Source organism: Panthera uncia, chromosome A2 (assembly GCF_023721935.1).
Source record: "Panthera uncia isolate 11264 chromosome A2, Puncia_PCG_1.0, whole genome shotgun sequence".
Lineage (NCBI taxonomy): Eukaryota > Metazoa > Chordata > Mammalia > Carnivora > Felidae > Panthera > Panthera uncia.
This window is the reverse complement of record NC_064816.1, coordinates 107344111-107368970: the sequence shown is the minus strand read 5'-3', so window position 1 is coordinate 107368970 and position 24860 is coordinate 107344111. Positions and strand designations below refer to the sequence as shown.

The following is a 24860-nucleotide window of genomic DNA, read 5'->3' as shown; positions in this document are numbered from 1 at the left end:
GAGAAAACTGAGTGAAGGGTACATGGAACCTCTCTGTACCACCTTTGTAAGATCCTATGAATCTATAATTATTTCAAAACAAAAAATGAAAAAATCAGATAATTACTATGGCATTTCTTTGAACCTATAGAGCACCTTAGAAATGTAAATTATCATTAATTTTAGGGAGACATTCACATATACTTGACTCATGTCCTGTTCTATAATTTTTCTTCACGGGTCTCATGAAAGTGAAAACAAGTTTTGTGCATGGTATTATGTGTATCCTGGAATGAAAATCAGGACTCTACCCGTAGAGGTCATAGCCAAGAATTGAGTATCTGATTCTGGATTCCTTGACCAAATACATTCCCAAGTATGGATTTGAGTGGTGGAGGAGCCACTTACAAAATTAGATAACTCACTTAAAATGTCTGGGCTTCAATACCTACCCTGGTCTGTAAAGTACAAGTAATAAATACAGAACTCTTTAAAGTATCAGAGGGGTTAAATCAAGTACTTAGTACAGTGCCTCACACAAAGTAAATATTTAGGGAATGCTGTTATTATTATTGTTTATGCTATTTCAATGTTCAATGTGTATACAGAGAAAAATGACAATTCAGCCTTTTAGAAGGACTCAAGAGAACACACACAGAAACAATAATAAATTGCCTTGCTTCTCCTAAACAGAATCAGTCTTTTAAATAGCATGGCATTTGTGGCAAATTTAATCTGCCATCAGAATGGTGTGTTTTTGTTTAATTTTGTTTTTAAGGCATAGAAATTTATTAAAAAAAATTTTTTTTAACGTTTATTTATTTTTGAGACAGAGAGAGACAGAGCATGAACGGGTGAGGGTCAGAGAGAGGGAGACACAGAATCCGAAACAGGCTTCAGGCTCTGAGCTGTCAGCACAGAGCCCGACTCGGGGCTCGAACTCACGGACCGCGAGATCATGACCTGAGCCGAAGTTGGCCGCCCAACCGACTGAGCTACCCAGGCGCCCCAAGGCATAGAAATTTAAAGGCAAAGTTTCTGGTTCATGACATGTAATCACAATCTTTGATCTGCCAGGAAAGCCACTGTAAACCCTACATTTCTAAATAACCTCTAAAATTTGCATATAAAGCTTTTTATATGAAAAGTTGATACTTCTATTGGTATATCCTCTGGGATTTATTTTTGAGCAAATTCAACTTGAAAGCTGTGGTGTTGTGTAGGACTGCTTCAATTACCAAGCATTTATGCATACCTGATCAGATCTAGACAAACAGGAAGTATGAAAATCTGGAACTCAGCGTAATCAATGGAATGGAGTACATGGTCATGCCTTGTTTTAGGTTCCCCGAGGGACATAGGAGTCCCTGTGCACCTAAGAAGGTTAAATGACCACCACCTGCTTTCCACTGAGGACAGTCAGGGAGGAAAAGAGAAAAGGCCCCTCTTGGGAGCAGCAGCAGAGAGGGAAGCTGGATCTAGAAGTGCACTCTGGGACATCATCCTGTGCTATTTCTGCCATTTACACTTTTTGAAAATTTGGTGCCTGGCTTTATCCTCTTTACTCGCATAATTTTTTTCACTCTGATGCTAGATTTATACAAAATCTTTGAAAAGTTTTGAATATTCTGGCCTAAACTTACCGGCAATTTAAATAGGAGGTTTTTGAAAAGATAAAGTTGACCTGAACTTACACATAATTTCTCAACATTTAAAAATGGGTAACTCTAGGAGCAACTGGGTGGCTCAGTCGGCTGAGTGTCTGACTCTTGATTTTAGCTCAGGTCATGATCCCAGGGTCATGGGATCAAGGCCCACATTAGGCTCCACGCTGAGCGGGCAGCCTACTTAAGAATGTCTGCCTCTCTCCCTCCGCCCCTCTCCCCTGATTGAGCTCTCTCTCTCTCTCTCTAAAATAAAATAATAAAAAATTTAAAGCAAGATGGGTAACTCTAAAAAAATAAAATAAAATAATAAAAATGGGTAACCTTTTTTATATCTATTTTAATAATTTTTCTTCCTTGCATAGAAAGACAAAAGGATAATTATATCTTGTTCCTTTCAAAAGCTTTGATTCAGCTTCAAATGGTCTATTTGAGGGTTGATGGTAAAGGGCCTCCTGAAACTTACTAAAATTCTTCTGACTTGGGAAACATACCCAGTTTCAAATATTCTCACCATGCGTTCATATTGTTTACTAAAAAATGTGGTAACTGTAGTTAACAAGCATTTGACAAGTAGTGGTTTTGTTAATTGTAGATCTTATTGAACATACCATACCATTTCTTTCATCACTATTCATTTGTTTAATCTCATCGAAGTTTATTAAAATTAGAGCAGATGAGCTCAGTTAAAATATACATATTGGACGCCACTTTTTTTCAAGATGACACAACCACAAATTAAATTTCATGCCCTTATTCTTTTATTGTATTTCATCAAATTCAATCAACTGCTTCTAAAGTTAACATGAAAAAGGCTGAAAAATACCCAGAACTCAAGTGTATTACACAACAAAACACAACAAAAATTTTCCCAAATTACATCCAAATATCTCAGTCCAAACCTCATGGTCTTTAACCACGACATCCTCAGAGCTTCTCTATGATTATAACCCCTCTCCCGTTGTATGAGCCACATGCATGCAAACATGCACACATGTGAAAGTATTTTTATTAGAATGCCTTCACATGTATTTTAGAATGGATGGTACATATGTAAATTTTTTTCACTACTAGCTCAAATCTTAAAAATGGTTTCATTTGTCTTTCTTCTCCATACTTTGGTAGTTTTACTGTTTTTTACTAATAGCCATCTCTTTCCTTAATATTTCATATGGTCATAATATTAATGATTGTTGAACTTTTCTAACCTTTGTCAGAATTCAAGTGGGCATCTTTGTCTTTACATATATTGAAAACAAGCCCCAAAATTACTCCAATTATCAACTGAACATTAGCTCCACATTAGTATATCAGACCTGCATATAATTACTAAGACCAGCAGCCAGTAAATTGTAGAAAAGAAAGTGTCTGGAATTGCCATTCAGGAAACCTACAGAACACTCACTGATTAGATGAGGGTCATTTACTCAATGAGAAAAACAGAATTTTCCCTGGGAGCAGAGCTACTTCCTCTTGGAGAGATTCAACTATCTGAAGTTCAGGTAATTTACCATATCAAGAAAGGCATTATAAAGGATTCAAGAATGCTCTCTGAACTTTGGCTCTAGTTGGGAAGATCTAAGCCAGATTTTATAACATTAGGGACATTCTGTGGATTCTTACAGCTTGCTCATGGAAATTTCACTGGTGCCTAAGGAAATAATCAATACTATGTACAAAGAGTAGATTACAAAAGATGTATCTGGGTATTGTTTATAACATCAAAATTGAGAAAATAACCTAGATACCTTTAATATAAGTCCTTGTTTTAAACTGTTATGGGTGATGTACAAAAGAGACTGTGCTATGGGAAGATGAATCCAATAAATGATACGTGAAAAATTATTCATATGGAAAGGTGTGTAAATATATGTGTGCATGCATGCATATCTTTATATATATAAATGTTCATTTTATATATGCTATAGGAAAACTGGTCATTTTTGTACTTGCTTGTATTTTTTCCAGTTTTCTAGCAATCTTTTGTAGTCTAACGTTATTTTAAAACAAGTGGGACTACATCAAACAAAAAAGCTTTGCACAGCAAAAGAAACCATCATAAAATTAAAAGACAACCTATGGAATAAGAGAAAATATTTGCAAACCATCTATCTGACAAGCCGTTAATATCCAAAATATACAAATACACAATATACACAACTCAACAGCAAAAACACAAATAATCCAATTAAAAATGGGCAAAGGACATGAATGCACATTTTTCCAAAGAAAATCTGCAAATGACCAACAGGTACATAAAAAGGTGCTCAACATCATGAATCATCAAGTTGTAAACCAAAACCACAATGAGATAGCACCTCACATCCCATCAGAATGGCAATTATCAAAAAGATAAGAGATAATGATCATTGGTAAGGATGTGGAGAAAGGGAAACCCTTGTGCACTGTTGGTGAGAATCTAAATTAGTACAGCAACTGTGGATAACAGCTTGGAGGGCCCTCAAAAAATTAAAATAAAACTATGATATGACCCAGCAATCCCACTTCTGGGTATCTATCTGAAGGAAATGAAACCACTATCTGGAAGAGATATCTGCACCCTTCGTGTTCACTGCAGCATTATTCACAATAACCAAGACATGGAAACAACCTAGTGTCCACTGACAAATGAGTGGATAAAGAAACTGTGGGATATTCATACAATGAAATACTATTCAGTCACAAAAAAGAAGGAAATTCTGTCTTGCAACAAAGTGATGGATTTTGAGGACATGATGCTAAGTGAAATAAGTCATAGAAAGACAAATACTGTATGTCCTTACTTATATGTGGAATCTAAAAATGCCAAAATCATAGAAATAGAGTAGAATGGTGACTGCCAGGAGTTGCAGAGCAGAGGAAATGGGGAGATGTTGGTCAAAGGGTACAAACTTCCAGTTATAAGTTCTGAGGGTCTAATATACAGCATGACAACTATAGTTAACAATACTGTATTACAGGATTGAAAGTTCTTAAGAGAACTATTAAATGTCATCAAAACAAAAAAATAAAAATAATGAAATCATTTTATGTTAAAAATAGCCACACAGTAAAATTTGTGAGTTCTGCTAGTTGTATGTCAGGACGGTGTTACTTAAGTGAGAATTATTGCCTTCTTAGCACTAAAACATTTAAAACTAGATATTTAACATACTTAGACATGATATTCTGTAATATTTTTCTTTGGATACCACAGAGCATAACGTTATCAGCATATGAGAGGCCCCTCTTATGCTTCCCTCCACTTACTACTCTTCTCTCCCTACAAGGATATCCAGTAACCTGATCTCTAACAGCCTTGAATCGCTTCCCAGTTATTGTTTTGTTTTATATAAATGCAATCATTGGGTTTTGGGAAAAGAGGGCTTTTCTATTATAAATCTGTATTCAATAAAACAAGTATTCTGACATTGACCCTCAACATGCAAGAGAAGTTGAAATTAATTAGAAAGATAGGGATTAAATTTACCTTTAAATACACAGAGTTAACAACTAAAAGGAAAAGTACTTCACAAATATGCACTTCAATTTTATTGACACTGAAATGGAAAATGCAAATGGAAATTTTAACAGTGTTGTGAGCCTTCTCAAAAACAGCTGAGTTCACCCGCAATTCACACACATACACACAAACGCACTCCTAATGAAAATAACTACAGTAAACTATACTTATTTCTAATGATATTCCTGGTTTTTAAACAATTAGTACCAAATTTTGCTTCCTATTTAGCCCCATGGGAATTACAACGCATATATGAGTGTGTGTGCATGTGTGTGTGAAGGCTCATATTGTATTGACATTTGATGTTTACTTCATTTTTTAAAAGGATTAATATTAGAACCAAGTGAGTGTGATCCCCAAAACTTTACGTATTCATATGCATATTCATTTTCATGGACTTTTCGTATTCACGTTTGAAAACTGCCATACACTAAAAGAAAAAAAGTACATTTCTAACAAGTAATTTCAAAATATTTCAAACTTGCACTGCTTTTAATAACTTTTATTGTTTTTAACATGTGACATTTTATCCCCATTAGAAATAACAGATGTCTAATGCATTAAAAAGGAAAATCCTGCACACATGTTGAAATAGAGGACTTTACTGAAAGGAAAGCATGTGCTTTGATTTATATTAGTCAAAATTTAGATACTGTACTTGGTGCTATTTCAGGAAATGAAAAGGTGAGGAAATAGTTATATACCAGTAAACCAGAGCAAAAGTCTCCATAGAAACCAAAACAGTTTCAGTGGGAGCCACATAAGCTAAATTAATACCTAGAATATGGTCATATTAGCCCCTAGAGAGCTAATTCGAACAAAATAAAACACCGTTCGTTGGTTCATGCATGTTACACCATATTTACAATTCTTCTTTGTTCACAGTTAATTGTCAAAACCTAATCAGTCATCAAGACTATGAAAATTTGGGTGAACGCTAAGGAGAAAAGATCACCAAAACAACAGTGTTTACTTACTCTTCCCCAACTCCATGATCTTCACCACTACTCAAAAGAAACACAAAGGGCAAATTGAAAAATAATGAACGATAAATCCCATTTTATTTGTTTAGCTAGTGTTTGGCCTCAGTTTTCACAGGCACTCCTGTAGACTCCTCACCTGACTTAGTGCTCCCCCACCCCACTGCAGACAGTACTGAGTGAGGAACCACAAGCCAGTAGGGGCAGCAATTAATTTATTGAACAACTACTATGCACTGGCTGGCTACATATACTATGCCATCCAATCCTTACAAAATACTATGATGAATATTAATATATGCTTTACAAATAAAAAAATTAAGTTCAAATTAAATGAAATATCCTGTCCAAGCTTAGACAGCGGTGGAGCCAGATTTTGACCCAGTTGTCTCCTTCTCTGGAGGTAATGGTGACAAACGTTGCCATTATATAGCTCTATGCCTCTGTCAATTAGCTGAAGAATAGCATATACTCCTTGCAAAGGTGACCCAGCATTCATTGTGTGTCCAGCTGGTTACAGCATAGACTGAAGAATTAAGAATTACTATCAGTTCCTAATGGTTTCAATTTATACCATCTTTCAAATGGCGTATTTGTTGCTAGTGGGATAATTTCTATTCCATGCAATTTGTATTTTATTCCTTTACACTCATTTTCTATGTTATTATTGTTTTGTGTTCATAGAGTGTGATAGAAATAGCTTCTTCCATCTAACCTGGGCTGTTTTCTTAAATGCTTCAGAAATACATCCGTGGGTGTATGTCACATAAAGGTATAGCTTCCAACTGCCTGATCCTATCACAAAAGGGCTACCACCTCGAGATCACATAATCCTTGATATTTCCTTCACACGATTCATTTCATTACAAACTGATTCATAATTAACCATAAGGTATACCATCAGCTAAAGTATCCTATATATATTTATCATCTTTATGATGTTTGGAACAGCAAAAAGGGAAGTGCATTAGATATAAGCATAGATATAAGCATAATATATAAGCATGAGATACATCTATCCCGTGTTTTGGCAGGTCTGTCCCACTAGTCAAACTAGGTATCACTACACTTGTCCTACTGGACAGAGTTACTTTCAGGTTTTTCTCTTTTTGTTCACTTCATTTTCTTGCTCCCCAGCAAAACTAAAATTAAATTGAGAGGATCTTCTTAAGTGTGAGATTTTAACCTTAAAACAGAGAAAATTTGCTCATAAAGGTACTTATTTCATCATCTCCACAAAAGAAAAACCCGACTTCTGGGTTGAAATTAAGGCTGGTTTGTATCTCTACAATTCTGGTATAAAATATAATTTGCCAACTTATGATGTAATAGCCAAGAAACCCAAAACAATGTCAAGAGCATTACCAAGGTCAGAAATGCTGAGTCCTAGCTGCAATAGGACAGTGTGGACAAGTCCCAAAGAAGAATCTTTTAAAAGGAAAGGGTACTACTCAGACTAACCTGAACTATGAATTTGAGGGTGGCTGGAAACTTCATGGAGGCTGACCACAAATTTACTACCGAACGGATCAAGTGGCAAAAGTGAATACAATTCTCAGATTTATGACATTTAATTCAGAAACAGAGGTTCTGTTGAAATAAAATTCCAACCATTGGGAGAATTTCCATGTCAGAAGATACAATTTATAATACTTTCTTCATCAGTTTAAAGTTTAAGGCCATTATTATGTCTCTGATTTTGTGGATGTTCTTTAGACGATACTATTTTATAAATCTGCTTTTCCTTCAAACTCTGGCTGATTTGCTACAAGTTAGTTGTGTTGCTTTTTAGAGTTCCTATATCATTAGTAATTGGCTCTCAATGTATTACTCTGTATTACAGTTCTAGTTATTCATCCCTCATTGCCACAAAGGTAAGTGGCTATGTATGACAAAGAAAAAATTAAACAAAATCATTATAGATCTCTCTTGCTTCCCTTCTCTTCTCTTTCTCCCCACAGTTTTTTTTTCTCTTGTCCATGCCATCATTCTGTTGGATTCACTGACTAAATTTTATATAGTAGCATAGAAAATTAAGTTTCTTTTCTAGATTCTCTCCTTCTGTGAACATGTATGCAAATGTTTTCTACAGAAATTATAGAGAAATAAAACACCAAGATATATTTTATTCAGTCTAGTGAAGTTAGTGGGCTACATAAATATCTCCCTTGGGAGAAAGAAGTTGACAAAATGATCAAGAAGGTGAACAATTTCCTGACTCCCCTTTCCTAAGTCAATGTTCATGGTCATTCTTCTGTGTAGCCCTAAACTAAACAAGCACATAAATGTCATAGTGAGGAGAGAGTGAAAAGTAGCAATAATGTAGGCTCAGTTTACATTTAAATTGGGCTGGATCGAATTGAGTTTTCTTGCTCCGTTCAGTACCCAGTTCCTGTGCTAACTTTCACTACCAATTTAACAAAAATCTATCAAATTATTTATTGGATATTTACTTGTACTTGGCTTTGTTCTCAACATAATTTTTTTTCATTCAGTTAAGGTATCTTGTCTAAAATGAGATCATAGTAGAATGAGAGACATACACTTAACCAGCTTGTGTAGACACTGGATGGAATATGTAGAAACAGTAGTTGTTGGGATATAATAGAAGAAAGGTAGTTAATATATTGTAAGTTCCATAGTAACCTATACCTAAATGCCCTTAGGTTGAGGCTTCTGGGAGGAGGAGTGTTGGCAGGTGGAGTGAAAGGGCTATATACCCAGCATGCACACTATGACTAGGTCTAAAGGAGTAATTCTAAGCTAAAAGCCAACTTGAAGCCAAAGTTCATGATCATTTTGTTCACTACTTGGTAAATAGCCTGCTAGTTACCTAACAATATCCATTCTCTCTTTCTTCCTTTAACAATATAGCCTGTAAAGGTTATGCTTCACATGGCTATCCAGCTAATGACTACCTTTCACAGCCTCCCTTGTAGATAGTCGTGGCTATGTGACTAGAATCTAGTAATGGGATATGAGCACTAGCCACATGTAATTTCTAGATAGGGCCCCTAAAAGAGGGACATGTCTTCCCTTGGCTTTTCTCCCTTCCCAATGGCTAGAATGCAAAATTGAAATGAGTTTGGGGTGGCCATTTGGTCCATGAAATGGAAGTCCTATTTTGAGGACAAAAGAATAAGACATTAAATCTCCACCATGGTTCAGCCAGCGAGCCAAGACTGTAACATCTATCCAAATTTCTCATAAGATAAATAAACTCTGTTGTTTAATCCACTATATTTTTTTATCTCTTTATTATAGTGCCATATCTTACTTAATGTGTCTCTTCCTCCCAGGTACCTAGGACAGTGCCTGACATATAACAGGGTCTCATTAATATTGTGGACCGTTAAGGGGCAGAATGATCTCACACTACATAGGTTTTTAAGCCTAAGGCCAGAGTACAAATACGCAAGGACTACATTGCAATTCTTCTGAACAAGCTGATATAAGAGAGGGAGAACTACACACTATGCCTTTTCCCTACCCCAGTATGTAACACACCTCAGCTCCTCATACCCTGACATCACCTCACAAGGTACCATTGTGATGTCTCAGAAGGGAAAAAACAGTCTAGCTCTACAAAATGAAAGAAAGCATGAAATGTGAAAGAGGAAAATCAGCTTCTATGCTGTATAATACACAGCTGAAAGCTAGTGTCATTCTATGACAGTATAAACAATATAAATTTGAATGCAATAAAATTTTTCAAAAAACAATTAAAATGTATCTAAATTCAAATTTTTATATTATAAGAAATTTAGCAGACTTTTAGTTTATCTGTCTTTTGTTGTGACTTTCTCTTTGACAATGCACATTTGGGCTAAAAGTACCCAACTATAGAAGATGGTAACTGTTAATTGTTATACCCTTGCCTCCAAATAGGGGCAACAGAGCATTCAAATTCAGCATGTCTTCCATTTCAGATACTGCTGGACTCAAGGGTTTTCCCAACCTAGACTAATGCATTTTACTATCAAATTTCAGGGAGCATAATCTCAAAATCACCTCTCAATAACTTTCAATATCTCTGCTAAGAAAGACAACATTTACTGAAGATAGCCAGAAGTATATTATTCAAGATACTCAAATATCTCTGTTAGAATTAGGCGCTCCTGGGTGGCTTAGTCGGTTAAAAGTCCGACTCTTGGTTTTGGCTCAGGTCACGATCTCAATGCTCTTGAGTTCAAGCCCTGCATTGGGCGCTGCACTGGCAATCAGAACCTGTTTGGTATTTTCTCTCTCTCTCCCTCTCTTTCTCCCTCTCTCTCTGCCTCTCCCCTGCTCATGCTCTTTGTCTCTAAAAATAAATAAATAAACTTAAAGCACATTTTTAAAAATTCTGTGACAGGATTAGACCCCATAATCAGAAAGAAATTAGCAAATTAGTAAATCATTTTTGCCACCATATCACAAACCTATATTAAATAACATTATTTTTAAAAAAGGAACAGCCTGTGAAATTTATTGGATATTTTATATATATTGTCATGAATACTGTCTTTTATTAACCTTAAGGCTTCCTTTCCCAATTAAGTTAAAAAAATTCTTTCAGGCAAGTCACAGTATCGGAAATAGTCGGACTTCTGGATTCCGTGTGTGTGTGTGTGTGTGTGTGTGTGTGTGTGTGTGCGTATTTCCTTCACAGACCCTATAGATGTTACAAATTGTTTGTGATACCTATTCATGTTGTATACTAGACTTCTTAGAGCCAAGTTTCTGATAATTAAAAAATATATAGAACAAGAAAGACAACCAGTTTACTAGAATCCCTGGCATCTGAAATATAAGCTGCAAGTCCTCAAAAAATACATAGGACATTCTTCTGCTAACTTGAGTTTTACTTTATACAGTTTCTTTTTTTTTTTATTCATGTATCTTCCTTATGTTTAATGTATGTCTTCCTTCTGGCTTTTTTCTATTCATGTTATCTACCTTAAATCTTCCTCTGGAAGTGTTATTTATTAATACATGAATATTTTTATAAGATGTTCTCCTTCAAGAATTTTTTGCTTAGGGGTGCCTGGGTGTCTCAGTCAGTTAAGTCCCCTACTTCAGCTCAAGTCATGATTCATGGGTGGTGGGTTCGAGGCCGACGTCAGTCTCTGTGCTGACAGCTCAGAGCCTGGCCTGCTTCAGAGTGTGTCTCCCTCTCTCTCTGCCCTTCCCCTGCTTGTGCTCTGTCTACCTCTAAAATAAATGAATATCAAAATAAATTTTTTTTAATAAGTTTTTGTTTAGAGGGGCGCCTGGGTGGCTCAGTTGATTGGGCATCCGACTTCAGCTTAGGTCACGATCTCACAGTTTGTGAGTTCAAGCCCCGTGTCGAGTTCTGTGTTGACAGCTCAGAGCTTGGAGCCTGCTTCGGATTCTATGTCTCCCTCTCTCTCTGCCCCTCCCCTGCCCATGCTCTGCCTCTCTCTGTCTCAAATATAAATAAAACATTAAAATTTTTTTTTAAAAAAAGATTTTGTTTAGTTTCACACTTACTCTTCTTGTTTTTATAACAACTGATTAGACTTTGGTTGCTGTATTTCCTTGTATCATTGCTCATCTCATTCTTGTGTCATTCTCAGTAAGCTAAGAGTAAACTTGACCTTTTGTTGTTGTTAAGAGGATAAAATGGTATTTTCTGAGTCTTCCACACTTGTTCACACGTGTAAATGTGACTTTGGTTGGTTATATGAACTTCGTGGACTATAATATCCTTTTGGCCTGTGTTCTTTTGGAAAAGACCTAAGTAGCCAGATTTTCTTTTTTTTTTTTAAATAAATAACCTATGTTCTCTATCTGGATGCCTATAGGATGGCTTATCTTCAACATTCAATATTTTTCTGACAATATTAATGGGTATGGATCTGTTTTCACTCACTTTGCTTGGAATACAGTGTGCCATTCCATTTTATGAACTGTGTTAGTTTTTTTTTTTTTTCCTACTCTGGAGAATTATGTCTTTTATTAATGATTATTGCTTCTCAATTTGTCCTAGTTTCTTCTTGGAAAAATGAATTATCTCTAATTTCACAAATATCACCCTACTTAAAATTGTACTCTCCTCATTAATCCCTATATCCCTTCTCTGATTGTTTTCTCTATAGAGTGATAACCATCTTTTTGTTTTTCACTCAACTCTTCCTCACATATACTCCCATAGTGATCACCTCCAGTTAAATAGCTCCAAAGGCCATGGCTATGCTGATATATTCCAAGTTTTACCTTCAGTCCAGACCTCTCTCACCAACTCCAGACTCACAAGTCCAACTGCCACCCAGCAATTCCACTTGGATTTCTAACCGACATCTCAAACTCAACATGTTTGAAATGAACTCTCCCCCCTGAAATGTGTTCCACCACAGCCTTCTCCATCTCAGGGGTTGCCAATGCCCCCCCCGCCCCGCCTCACTTTTTCTCAAATAAAAAGCCCTAAAGTCATTCTTGATGCCTCCTCCACACACCTCATATCTTATCTTTAGTGAATCCTATTAGTTCTACCTTCAAAATATATCTAGAATCTACTCACTTCTTTCCAACTCCAACTCCACGGTTAACATCTAGTTTAGGTCATAAACACCTCTCATCTACATTACTGCAGTGGCCTGCTAACTAGTCTCTGTTCCCTTGAAGAAAAGCCCATACATGCCAGAGACCTTGGCACAATTCTGGGTCGATACCATTTCTTCTTCTACACAGGAATATCATCAAGTGAATACTCTTGAGTTCTGACACTTGTGGTGGAGTGAGATCTTCATATGACTGAATGGACCACTTAAATGGTTGGATCATTCCGAGGAATCAGAAAAGGAACAGGATAGACATTTCAGCAGTCAAAGGACTGACCATCCTTCCCATTTGAATTGCTACAGCCTTAGATTGGACATTCCCTTAGTATTTTCTTCCAACTATTTTATTACACAAACCTCCAGCTCTTTGAAACAATTAGGCTGAAAAGTCTTCCTTGTCTTCCAGGTCAGGGTCAACTGCTTTAGCTTCTTCTTTGCAAAGAAAATAAAACAGAGAATTTACAGATACTTTTTGCTTTATTGTAGTCTTTTCCCTCCTCATCAATATTTGTGCTGGTGCTGCTATACAGAAAAAAACCTGCTAAATATATATATATGTGTGTGTGTGTGTGTGTGTGTGTGTGTGTGTATGTATATATATGCGTGTATATATATGTATATATACATATATATACATATATGTACATATCCTATATGTGTATATGTATATGTATATATCCTATACATACATATATATAGGAAAAAACTGCTAAATATATATATATGTACATATCCTATATATGTATATGTATGTGTGTGTGTGTGTGTGTGTGTGTGTATGGCATATATAGCTATAACAATACTAGATATGTTTATTGAATAATTTAAGAATCCAGTTAGTGGTAATATTTGATTGAATATCTGTGGAAGGAAACAGTCTCCAAATTATTTTTTTAAGTTTATTTGTTTAGTTTGAGAGAGAGAAAGAGAGAACACAAGCAGGGGAGGGACAGAGAGAGAGGGAGAGAGAATCGGGCTATCAGCACAAAGCCCAATGCAAGGGCTTGATCCCAGGAACTGTGAGATCATGACGTGAGCTGAAATCAAGAGTCAGATGTTTAACTGACTGAGCAACACAGGCACCCTTTCAAATTAGTATTTTTAAAGAAAGTGTTTTTAATCTCTGACTTTTAAGGAATAGATATTACTCTATCTTATTGTTGTTTGAGTACACTGGCTAAAATGTAAGTTTAAGATAAGACTGAGGTAAATTAAGGTATATTTAACTTGTGATTGTACTTGCACTTTTTGTACATTTCTAAAGAGAAAAATAATCAATAAATGGGTATTTATGGAGTACCCATTGTGCACACTATGGAGCCCATGTGGAATATGAGAAAAGTCTGGTTTCCTACAGCAAGTAGCCTTGCTGGGAATAAAATACTAACACAAATGAAACAGACTCCAATATAAGCCACTTAACACTAAGTTATGCTACAGGGAGTCTCAATGGTGTGGACCCTGGAAATGCCATCTCTGTTGGAGTTCAACAAACACTAAATAGTACTTCTTACCATTGGGTGAATACTCAGTCTGTGTGTCTTGGTGGGAAACTGCACTCCTTGTGATCACCTGGATGCAGGAAAGGGTGGGCTAAGGGAAAGAGACACATTAATGATGGCTTCTAGGTTTTTAGGCTAAGCAATTAGACAAACAACTTACTGAAATTGTGGGAGGAACAAATTACGACTAACAGTAAGTTCAAGATGTCTGTGAGAAACCTGCATTGTAGTATCAAGTGGACAGTTGAATATGAGAGTCTTTAGCTCAGACAAGATACCGCCTACTATGGAAAATGGAGGTCATATGCCTCCTGTTACCATTTTTTGGTAGCTAGTGCATGGATAAATTATTGAACCTCCTCCAATTAGTGTCCTCATCCTAAACTTTGAGTCCTCAGGGACTGAAATAAGGATATAGGAACTGATGCTCTTCAAACAGAACTCAATCATCAATTAATTTCCTCATTTACCCTTTAAGCCCTTCCTTTATACTTGGAATTGAATACAAATGCTACATCTCAGTCTACAAGGTACTGCATAACTCAGTCCTCATTTAAAGTAATAATATCAAACACATATCAAGTGCCAGGCACCATTTTAAGCACTTATGACTCTATTTCATCATGACAACTAATGATGCACTTTATTCCCTCTTTTTCCCAGGAAGCATGGAGGGGCAAGTAACCTATATAAGATTACACACAGGTAGTGAGAAGTTGAGTCATATTTGAACCTAGGTTGACTGGCTCCAGGATCTGGGTTGTCAGGTACTACACTGTTCTCTATGGCCATTCTATGTTGCCAGAAAGGAAGAATCACTCTGGACTTCTAAATCGTCTTCTTGCTCTAGCAGTGTATGACTTTACTGAAGTGCTTTTTTTTTTTTTTTTTTTTGAAAATATAAGCAGTTTCTCCAGTTCTGCAATTGTAATGTTTTAAGAATTTTATAATAAATTAAATGAAAATTATCATCTTATTTAATTTAACTAGGGAAATTATGCAGATTGTTATTTTTAATCTGCTTTCATTATTTTTCATTCTGTTCTATCCTATTCTGTTCTCCAATAATGTGATCTTCTGCCATACCTATTACCTCAAGTAAATGGCAAAAGCCACAGCGCCTTGTGATTGCAGCTTTCATTGCTGATAGATTCACAAATAAAAACCAATAGTCTTTCTGTCTTAACCAAAGTTTGCCATGAAATTCTCTCTCTCCCATTTAAAATGCATACTAAACAAAGTACTTTAAAGTGTTTTGATGAACCTCTATAAAATATCAGGGTGCCCAGTTTTTCATGTAAGAATCAATATAATGAACACAATAGTGAATAAATGTTACATAAGCCTAGAAGTGGAGTTGATTTTTCCGAATAATTGCATCAGACTGTAGTCTATTTTGGAGAATAACTCTGTTAAAGAAGAAATATAACTTACTTGCAGTATTGGTTCTTCAGACATTTCAAGCCTGCCGATATTCTTCAAATTTAACATCTGTGTCTTCCTCTTTAGAGTATTTTTAACAATTATTTATCCCCAGCCCAAAAACTTGGCTGTGAAATTAAAATTGCTGTTAAAGTTGCTTTATGACCACCAATGGCTATTTCTGTTTTTCTCAGTCATTGTATGTACTTCATGCTCCCTAGAAACAGCTCTACCCATGAATATAATAAGTACATCTAAATAGGTCAGTTATGATTAAAGCAAAGAGATTGTGATTGTTTGTTCTTAACACACATCTGATAGTGAGACAGAAGAGTATGCTCTATTTGATAGCCACTTTTCAAGGTTCTAAGACCTTGGCAGAAATCGAGATGATGAGACAGGGGCAGTGGGTTCCGGTTTCCTCACTAGCTCATTGTGTTCTGCCTAGAATTGAATCCAAAAGACAGAACTGGATGACATCAGTCACACTGAAGGCATGGAAGGCTCAGACAGGCCAGGATGTTAGTCCAACACCCACCTAGAAAAAGTGCAAAGGTACTAGTACTACAACCATTTCTTTCTTCACAACTTTCCTTGACTTTCAGTCAGGGCTCTTCAATTTGTCCCAGTATCCTTCGGCTAGCCTAGGCCCCTCCTTTCCTGAGAAAAATGTCATGCAATCAAATTCACTCAAAGGTGTCAATGAGCTAATGTGTTACCTCACCTTGGGGACTTTACCATCTAAAAGACGAGCCTGGAGAAGACAACGGCAGGCTCCAACTTAATGAGTTGTCAGTGATAGATTTCAAGCATGGCTATGGGAAGTATTAAGTGGTTTTGGAGAAAGCCCCTTCAAACCACTTCACTACCTATTTTACTCATTTTTGGCATAAAAGTTTAGGACCACAGTTGGCCACAAGCAGTTTCCAGAACTAGAAGGAAATTCATTCTCATTACTTAGGAAAATGCTTTCAGGTTCTAGATATTGCCAAATCATAGAGTTAGAAGCAGTCATAGAGAAAACTTTTTCATCCATAAAACTAAGAGGCTAGATAATTTCTAAAATCTTTCAAGTTTACACATTTTTTTAACTTTTTCATATTATCTATCCAACTACTTCATTTTACAGATGAGGAAACTGATACCTCCAAATTTCCCTGAATCCATTTTCCCTCAGCTTTATATTATACTGTCCACATACCCCATAACTACTGCAATGGTATAAGTTCTCATAAGTAAACTGATGCATTTATAGGACATATATTGTGGGCTGACACAAGAACTTCCTAAATATAATCACATAACTGTCTAACCCATCCCCTGCACCGTCCACAGGCTCGTATGTCTAAAATATAAATCTGATTGTGTCTTTTCCCTGTTTAACATTCTTCAGTTTCCCCAACTCCATTTAGAGCTAAACCCAAATTCTCTAGCATGTCACACAGTTAGTGATCTAAACTTTGTATCATTTCTAGCTGTTCCCACACCCATTCCATCTCCAGCCATGCAAGATTCCTTACAGCACCCCGAGCAGGTCATACACGCTCCTGCCTCCCTGCCTTTATCCATGCCACTCCCAGTGTCTTTCCTTCCTCCTCCCCTTTCTACTCCTCATCTGGTTCACCCCAAACATCCTTGAAGACTAAAGCTGAGATAAAGGGTACTTTAGGAAGACTGCAATGTATGCTTCCTGTTAGATTTATGAATATTCCGTTCTGCTGAAGAGAATAAGAGAAACAAAGAAAATAGACAACATTAAGAATGGAAGTAAGTAACCTATAAGACATCTTAGACATCACTAAAGTAAGTAGGAATGGACAGAAAGGCTATGTAAGCATCAGATAGTCATGGACTCTCAGGGAATCCCATATTCATGAGGTCTTCAGCTCCCTGTTGGTGACATTCAACTTGGCCCACTTGTCCTCTGGCCAAGACTGAAAGATAAAACCCACAGCTGCTCAGAGGCTAATATCAAGCCCAGCTGTGGACAAGAGTATTTACCTTCTCTAACAGAGCAAGTTAATTTAGCTCCAAGAACCCTACATCATTGCTAACCCTCACTTTGGACCTCTTAACTACACCATCAGCAAGGAAAGCTGCTGGAGGGCAGAGTCACCGTGAACCTGTGTACTCCAGGATTTGGGTAGCATGGCCCTTCCTGCCTGTTTGCAACCTATTCTAGTATATTAACCTACTGTAATTCCCTTTCTTACTGTATGTTTCTAATCAACTTAATAAACCAGGTTGATATGTACATCTTCACTTGGTCTGTGGGCCTTTCTGTGTGTGTCTCTGGCTGGGACAAGCTTCCTGGAAATATATTTAGAGGCTATCATTGCAGTGAGGTAATCTCCCCATGCACCAAGGCATCCTGTCACCTCAGACCAGGTCCAGGGTCCTTGGCACTCTTTGAAATATCCATCACAGTAGTTAGCTCTCCATGCCACAAAACTGTTTTCAGATTTTATTTCTCATTAGACTGTGACATCCTTGATGTCAGGGGCTAAATATTCTTACTCCAAGTACCTAACATAATTAGAGGTGGACACATTTTTGTTAAATTATGAAAGAATCAATAGACGTGTTATAACTAATTAGTGCCAGTTGAAACCAGAATTCAGGTCTCCTGAATGCACCATTAGGCAGAACCAGAACCTCACGATCTCTCAAGGTCTTGAGTAGGAGTGAGTGAGAATAAAATGTATCACTACAACTATGTCTTTCCTGAGGTATCTGAGGTGGGGAAGACACAGGCATTGATGCTGGCTAACCACAGGCAAAAAACACCAAGTTTGATCTCCATTGTGGAGGTCAAATAGAAAACAATGAGCCAGGATTTCTAAAATCCTATCATAATTCAAAGCATTTTTCACACAGTAATGGCATCAAGTGTCCCCCCAGACGTCTTCCCCTCTACCATCTTGAGAGGCAAGAACGACAACATGTAATACCTTTACTCTAATTCCAGATAGACCATATCTATTCAAGGAACATTACCCTCATTAAAAGTTTCCCAGCCCTCCACAAAGTTCCTTACTTTTTGTTAGCACTTCAGCGAGAATGACAGGGATTTTTAAAATCAAATGCCTACACCAAGGGACAGGTAGCTACTTACAACAATCTCTGTGAGCAGAAACTGAGGCAAATAATCCAGGTGCTTTTCTATTTCCCACTAAATGCATTTCTTTCTTTCTTTTCAGATGTAAGCCTTTTCTCTTGTCACTGACTCCTCCATATTAAGCCTTATTCTTTTTTCTCTTTCGGTCTCCCACCAGTTGTCCCAGCACCCTCTTACACTCTCTTCACATTCTTCTCTGTCTTGTTCTCATTTTTGCTCTGGTTTTTCCTTCTTGTCCTTTTCTCTTCTTCTCTTTCCAGCATCTCTGGTCCACAGCTCAGTTCCTCCAGCAGGGTCTCAGAGAGTGTGATTAGGAATGTATCTGCAAGAAGACACATATGCAAAACAAAAAAAGCATTGAGTTCCAAATGAAGCAGCGATTCCCCAGTTTGACTGTCACCAGCATTCTACCAGAACTATAAAATTCATCTAAAAAAATATCAAGACATAATTCATTTTAATTTAATTTACAAAGTAATCAGATGCTCTGAAATCTTTTTTGAGAAAAAGTAATAGGAAAGAGGACAGTGATCTTAAATTAAAGAGTGTGTATCATAATTTGGGGGAAGTGTTGGGAATCTGTATCTTAATATCCTATTTTTCCATATCTTTGAAAAATAATTTAGTTCTTATGACATGTGTTAAAATAGAACTGGCAAATCATAAAACATAATTTCCATGCATTTGTTCACATAAAGACAACCCAAATGCTGAAACTAAAAATTCAAACTTTCAAAGGTATTCTGGAATAGTAACATATTTTTAAAAAAAGATTGTTTTTCATTGCCAAACATGGCTCTAAAATTGAGCAAGTAAAATTCCAGATCACTCACAGTTTTGTACAAACCTCTACTAATGCAAAATAAATGTTTTCCCTTAAAATGGTAGCATTTTAGTACATTTTCATTCATGTTTTTCTTTTATTTTCTACAATAAAGAGAAAAGATAAAATCTTCCAAGACATCCCAGGTTTGAATGCCAACTTATGTGTATATATGGTTTTTTCATTTATTTTTAAAATGATTTTTATTTTTTAAGTTTTAATTTTTTTAGTTTACATCAAAGTTACTTAAGAAAAGTGACATAAATGAAATAGGCATCCCCAAAATGACATTCACTGTGCAATATTTTTTGCTATTTTGTAAGCCTTCTACAAGTGTCTTTTTAAACAAAGTTCTCTAGGAAATTGTGTCCTCTTGTGGTCACTGGCAAAAACAACATGTTTTGTGCAGGAAGAATCAATCAAAACAATGGAAATAGGATTTAAGGCTTCAGGAAAAGTCATCTGTGAAAAAAGGAAATCCCTTGAAGTGTAGAGAGATGAAAGTTAGGAGTAATCAGAGTAGGAACTTTTTCTGGAAAAAACACAGAATATAAACCATTAGATTTATATTTAAATTGCTTGATGATTAGACAGAAAAGATAAAAACGCTTACTAAGTAGGAAGACTATGGTCATGATAAAAGCCGCTATGAATAAGTACATATTTCTTACATTATTTCTTCAGTTACTCCAGCAGCTCTCTGAAATAGGCGAGTATGTATGTCACCAAGATTAACTGGCAGCAAAGACAGGACACAGTCTCTCTAGCCTGCACACCCAACAAGCTAATAAAAGCTGGGTGGGGAGGAGGCTCTTCAAGACACCATACTTTTCCACACTCTGATTCCTCTTTATGTACAAGTTCAGCATATGCTGTTTCTTTATCTTACCTTCATTTTGAATGCACAATGTCAGATATTGTAAAGATTAATTTATTTGAAATTTGATTTGCTTGTTTAAGGTGCTCCTGGCAACTCAATTTCTTATGCTTTATCCTTTTTCATTTTACTTCCAGACTGAAAGCTTCACATTTGATAATTTTAGTTCCTGATCCTTAAAGAAGTTTGGAAAGAGAAATATAGAATCAGTTAGATTCATGAATTAAACTACCATGAAAAGAGAAAGAGAATGACCTCTTCTTTAGGGTAAGGTATTCAAACACGAAGGCTGCCTGTGTCACCAATCCAAGTCACTTGTGCTGACACAGACTTCATACTCCGCTTTGAAAAAATTCTCTTACTTAACTATCAAACTAGGCAATCCCCCATGGAGTGTTCAAAACAAGATGAAATCTAAGATGTCCATTCAACTGCATCCTTCTCCAATTTGCGCCCCCTTCTGTGTGAACACTCCTGTGCCACGTTCATGCAATTCAGAGAAATTATTTCATAGAACTCTAAGCCAGCCTCCAGGTGGTAGGTCATCCAAAGAATAAGGAGAAAGAGTAGGAAGAGAGAGTCTCAAGCACTCACCTTTTGTGCAATCCCAGCTCCCAAATTTACCACCTTGCTAACAATTCTATAGTATATGCATGTTTCTTTTCCTTCTCTGAAAGTATTTATAAATGAATGTTGCTAAGAGAATGCCAGTGGGTACACATTCAGACCGTAAAAATACAGATAGATACATACTTACTGCATCTGCTCAGTAGGAGATTCCTAACTCTGTTTCTTCTAACAGTTTTTTTTTTTTTTTCACTTTTTAACACAGCACACATTCCTCAGGAAGGACTGCTAACATGCCAAGTTTGCAGTTTTGAAAACAAAGCTCGTTTTGAATTATCCAAGTGCAAAAGAAAAACTTTTTTGTTTTCAGTTCTTTTTTTTTTTTTCAGGGAATTTGTTTTAGAAGTAGACAAAATGATTTAATTTCAATTAATCCAGTATTCCCAAAGAAGGCAGTTCTCCACTAATGTTCTTCAAGTCAGGCTGAGTTCAGCCCCAAGGGGAAATTTCTAAAACCGTTTTTTAAGAGCCTGAAATTAGGATTTTAGAACTAGGGATGCTTTCCCCCAGCAAGTGTGGACAAGAAAATTGTTAGATAAAATGTTACGTAGGATATAGCTGCAGATGAACAGGGTGGGACCAGGAAATATTACAGTTTGCAAAGCAGGGAGTATTGAGCCCCAGACATTTTGAGAGGTAATTCATTTGGCAAGCCACAGCCTTCTGCTCAAAAAGTAACATGTAGGCACTGAAAACCCCTCTCATTCTCTTCGTCCATTTCTTCAAAGAGCTCAAGAGAAATTTCTTCTCAGAACTAAAGTCATTGATTATGACTCTGTCAGGAAGATTCCATGCCGAGATGGTTCTAGTTAGGTCATTCATTTTCAGCCCTCCAGTAAGCATTCTGGCATCCAGAGCGCAGCCTCAGCCCCCGGGGATCCCTGGTGCCCAACAGCCAGGAGCTCTTCATTCCCTAGAAGTTTAGTTGCTCAGAACAGGGCTGGGTTAATTTGTTTAAGAACTAGTCTTAGAGATTGATGACTCTGCAAGTCTGGCTGGCTAAGGATCCCTGGCTGCTAGCTGCTGAGGACTCCGTTTCTCCTCCAGCTTCTCTGCCCTCATTTCCATCCCGCAACCCCAATTCCCCACCCCAATTCCCCTTGGTCAGGTAAGGTTTCCCTTTACACTTTGCCCACACTTTCCTGTCTTGCTTGTCCATAGCCACAAAGGAAAAAGTCCAATTATTCAATCTCTTTAGTTTTAAGACTTCAACCAAAGGGAAAAGAAAAACAAAATTAAGATTTGAGATTGATCTTTTAAAAAGAAAGGTAAAGGTGGAAACTTTTCAAGATTTCTGCAGCCACCTTCAAATAAGAATTGCGGAATAATCTGCAATTCAGATTTATAAGAGAGAACACTGGGTAGAGTGGGGCAGAATTTCTGCCTTATTCTCTGCTTCCAAGAGATAAAATCCTACAGGCAGAAGATGAAAACAAAAGGTGTGACTTATCATAATGAGTTTTGCTTTAAGGATACCTGCCTGCACACTATTAAGTGGAGGTCAAGTAGAATCCACTTTCCAGACGGGCTCTCATTTTAAAATGCCGCGGGAGCTCTCCAAGCAGGCCAGTCAGCATGCTGTGGGCATTGTTTCTGAATATTTGTAAAAATGGTGATAGACAGACCCTGCAAGTCACACCTCCCATGAAAGCACTGCCTTGTTCACCCCCACGGGAGGGATGCCTCTTGCCCTCACTTCCCCCAGAAGTCTGAGCCCTTCAGCCAGCTCCAGGCGCTCCAGACCCCAGGGTTTCCGGACTGAATCTGTGAGCCTCAGCGGGGCAGAGCCACATGGCCTGCCCTCGTGTTGCCTGGGCTCCCTCCTCCTCTTCCTCCTCCTCCTGACACCCGGGACAACGACCCTCCATCAGGCCCAGAATGGGGTCCTTCGCTAAGTTAATTCTCCCCTGACAGTCCAGTCTGGGGATAGCGTGAGAGGACCTTGGCCTGTGCAGGGCACACAAGCTCAGCACCCCCAAATCTACCCCCTGAATATCGACTAATGCTTTGCTTTGCAACTAACGGATGAACACAAAAAGCTTATTCTATCCCAACTCGTTCCAATAGAGAGAAACAAGTCTGGAACTGCAAAGATGGGTTTCTCTTCCATGAGGCTTTCCTTCCAGCCCACCAACTTTTGTTGCCTCCGATCTGACAGAAGCTGCATTAACACCCTCTTTGGGGCTCTTTGTTGTTAATGTATTAGACAGAATTGCTTAAAATATAAAAGCGTCCAAGTAACTGGACCACGTCTGGGTAGCACGAAGCATAACTGCCCACTCCACCTCCTAGGAACAAGGAGTGGAGAAGGTGCCTCTCACAACTGGCTTGGGCAAGCCGCGTTGCGTTCAGGGGCTTTGGGACCTCATCTCACTTTCTTACGAGCCTACCTTTAGAGGTCACAATGCGGGGCCTTATTGGGAAGTAGGGTAGGGATGAAATGGCCACAGGGTCCTCCACCTTGGGCTGGCAGCTCAGGAGATCAGGGCCGCAGCGAAAACGCTGCGCTGTCCCTCTCTGGCCCCGCTGCCTTCTCCAAGAACAAAACTGACTTCCGAGAAAGAATGAATTTCTGTCTCTTTCCAGCACCGTCGGAGGTGTAGCCTTTTGAGTGGTAGGAAGCGTTAGACTGGGTCAGTGTAGAGGGAAAAGGAAGGCCCAGATGCTTCTCAGGGAGGGGTGAGAGCAGGCCGGGGCGCAGATCCACACACCCCGTGTCGCAGCCACGTCTTCAGAAACGCCCACGACTTCAGGGCCCGCCGCAGCGGTTTGGCCTTTGGGGCTCTAGGGGCCCGTCTACCTGACTATTGGGGGAGCTCCGCGGCTGCCAGTTTTGCCATTGCCCCCACCCCAGCAATCCCAAAGGCGGCCCCACGGACCTAGAGGGTACTGGGGAGAGTTGAGACATCACGCACTGCGTAGAAGCTGTTGCTGCCGCTGCTGTCACAGCCACTCCGGGAGGGACTGACACCGCGGCCGAGAGGTCCCCTCCGGCCGCTTTCCGGGGCTGCGCTCGGGTGCGGGGGCGCGGCCCGCGCGCAACGGCGCGGAAGGAAATCGCCCCGCGCCCGCCTGCGGAGGGCGGCGGGGAGGGAAGAGGGAGGGCAGCAAGGAGGCGGGCAGAGGGGCCGGCCGCCGGAGCCAGGTCGTTTTTGAATGGTTTGGGAGAACGAATTGTTAGACCCTGAGCAAGTGGGGGGTGGGGACGGGGAAAGGAGGGGGGGGGGGCTGGAAAGCGGAAACTTTCCTATAAAACTTCGAAAAGTCCCTCCTCCCCACGTCAGGCCAATGACACTGCTGCCCCCAAACTTTCCGCCTGCACGGAGGTATAAGAGCCTCCAAGTCTGCAGCTTTCGTCCAACTCCCAGACACCTCGCGGGCTCGCCGGCACCGGCAGCGTTTCCAGGAGGCCGAGCAGGGTGTGCGTGCGGCCGTTGGGCGCCTTCTTTTTGGACCTCGGGGCCATCCACACCGTCCCCTCCCCCTCCCGCCTCCCTCCCCGCCTCCCCCGCGCGCCCTCCCCGCGGAGATCCACCCCGTCCCTCCTCCCGCTCCCTCCTCGGCGGGCCGCACCGCCCCGGCCGGCGCCGCGCGCGGGGGAAGCTGGCGGGCTGAGGCGCCCCGCTCTCCTCCTTTTCCCGGGCCGCCCCTCTGCCCCGGGCCTGCGAGGCCGCACGCTGCCACCTGAGAGATGATGCAGGACGTGTCCAGCTCGCCAGTCTCGCCGGCCGACGACAGCCTGAGCAACAGCGAGGAAGAGCCGGACCGGCAGCAGCCGCCGAGCGGCAAGCGCGGGGGGCGCA

At 39.0% G+C, this 24860-nt stretch overlaps 1 protein-coding gene and 1 long non-coding RNA gene across 3 annotated transcripts in view; one reads left to right on the top strand and one right to left on the bottom strand.

Moving 5' to 3' along the window:
• Window positions 1–4142: 4142 nt before the first annotated feature.
• LOC125929982 (uncharacterized) lies at window positions 4143–21063 on the bottom strand. 2 transcript variants are annotated; one of them, XR_007460024.1, is made up of 4 exons: window positions 20443–21063; window positions 18728–19052; window positions 14203–14281; window positions 4143–13725 (listed from the first exon to the last, which is right to left on the bottom strand). It is a non-coding gene; the product is annotated as an uncharacterized LOC125929982 (long non-coding RNA). The 2 variants fall into 2 exon arrangements; XR_007460025.1 differs by having other exon boundaries at window positions 18908–19052; window positions 20443–21051.
• A 3236-nt stretch (window positions 21064–24299) lies between these two features.
• The window catches only part of TWIST1 (twist family bHLH transcription factor 1), a 2637-nt gene continuing 2076 nt past the window's right edge, over window positions 24300–24860 (top strand). The window contains exon 1 of the mRNA XM_049643145.1: window positions 24300–24858. Coding sequence (XP_049499102.1) covers window positions 24749–24858 — 110 coding nt within the window. The 5' untranslated portion in view covers window positions 24300–24748. The remainder of the gene's footprint in view (window positions 24859–24860) is intronic.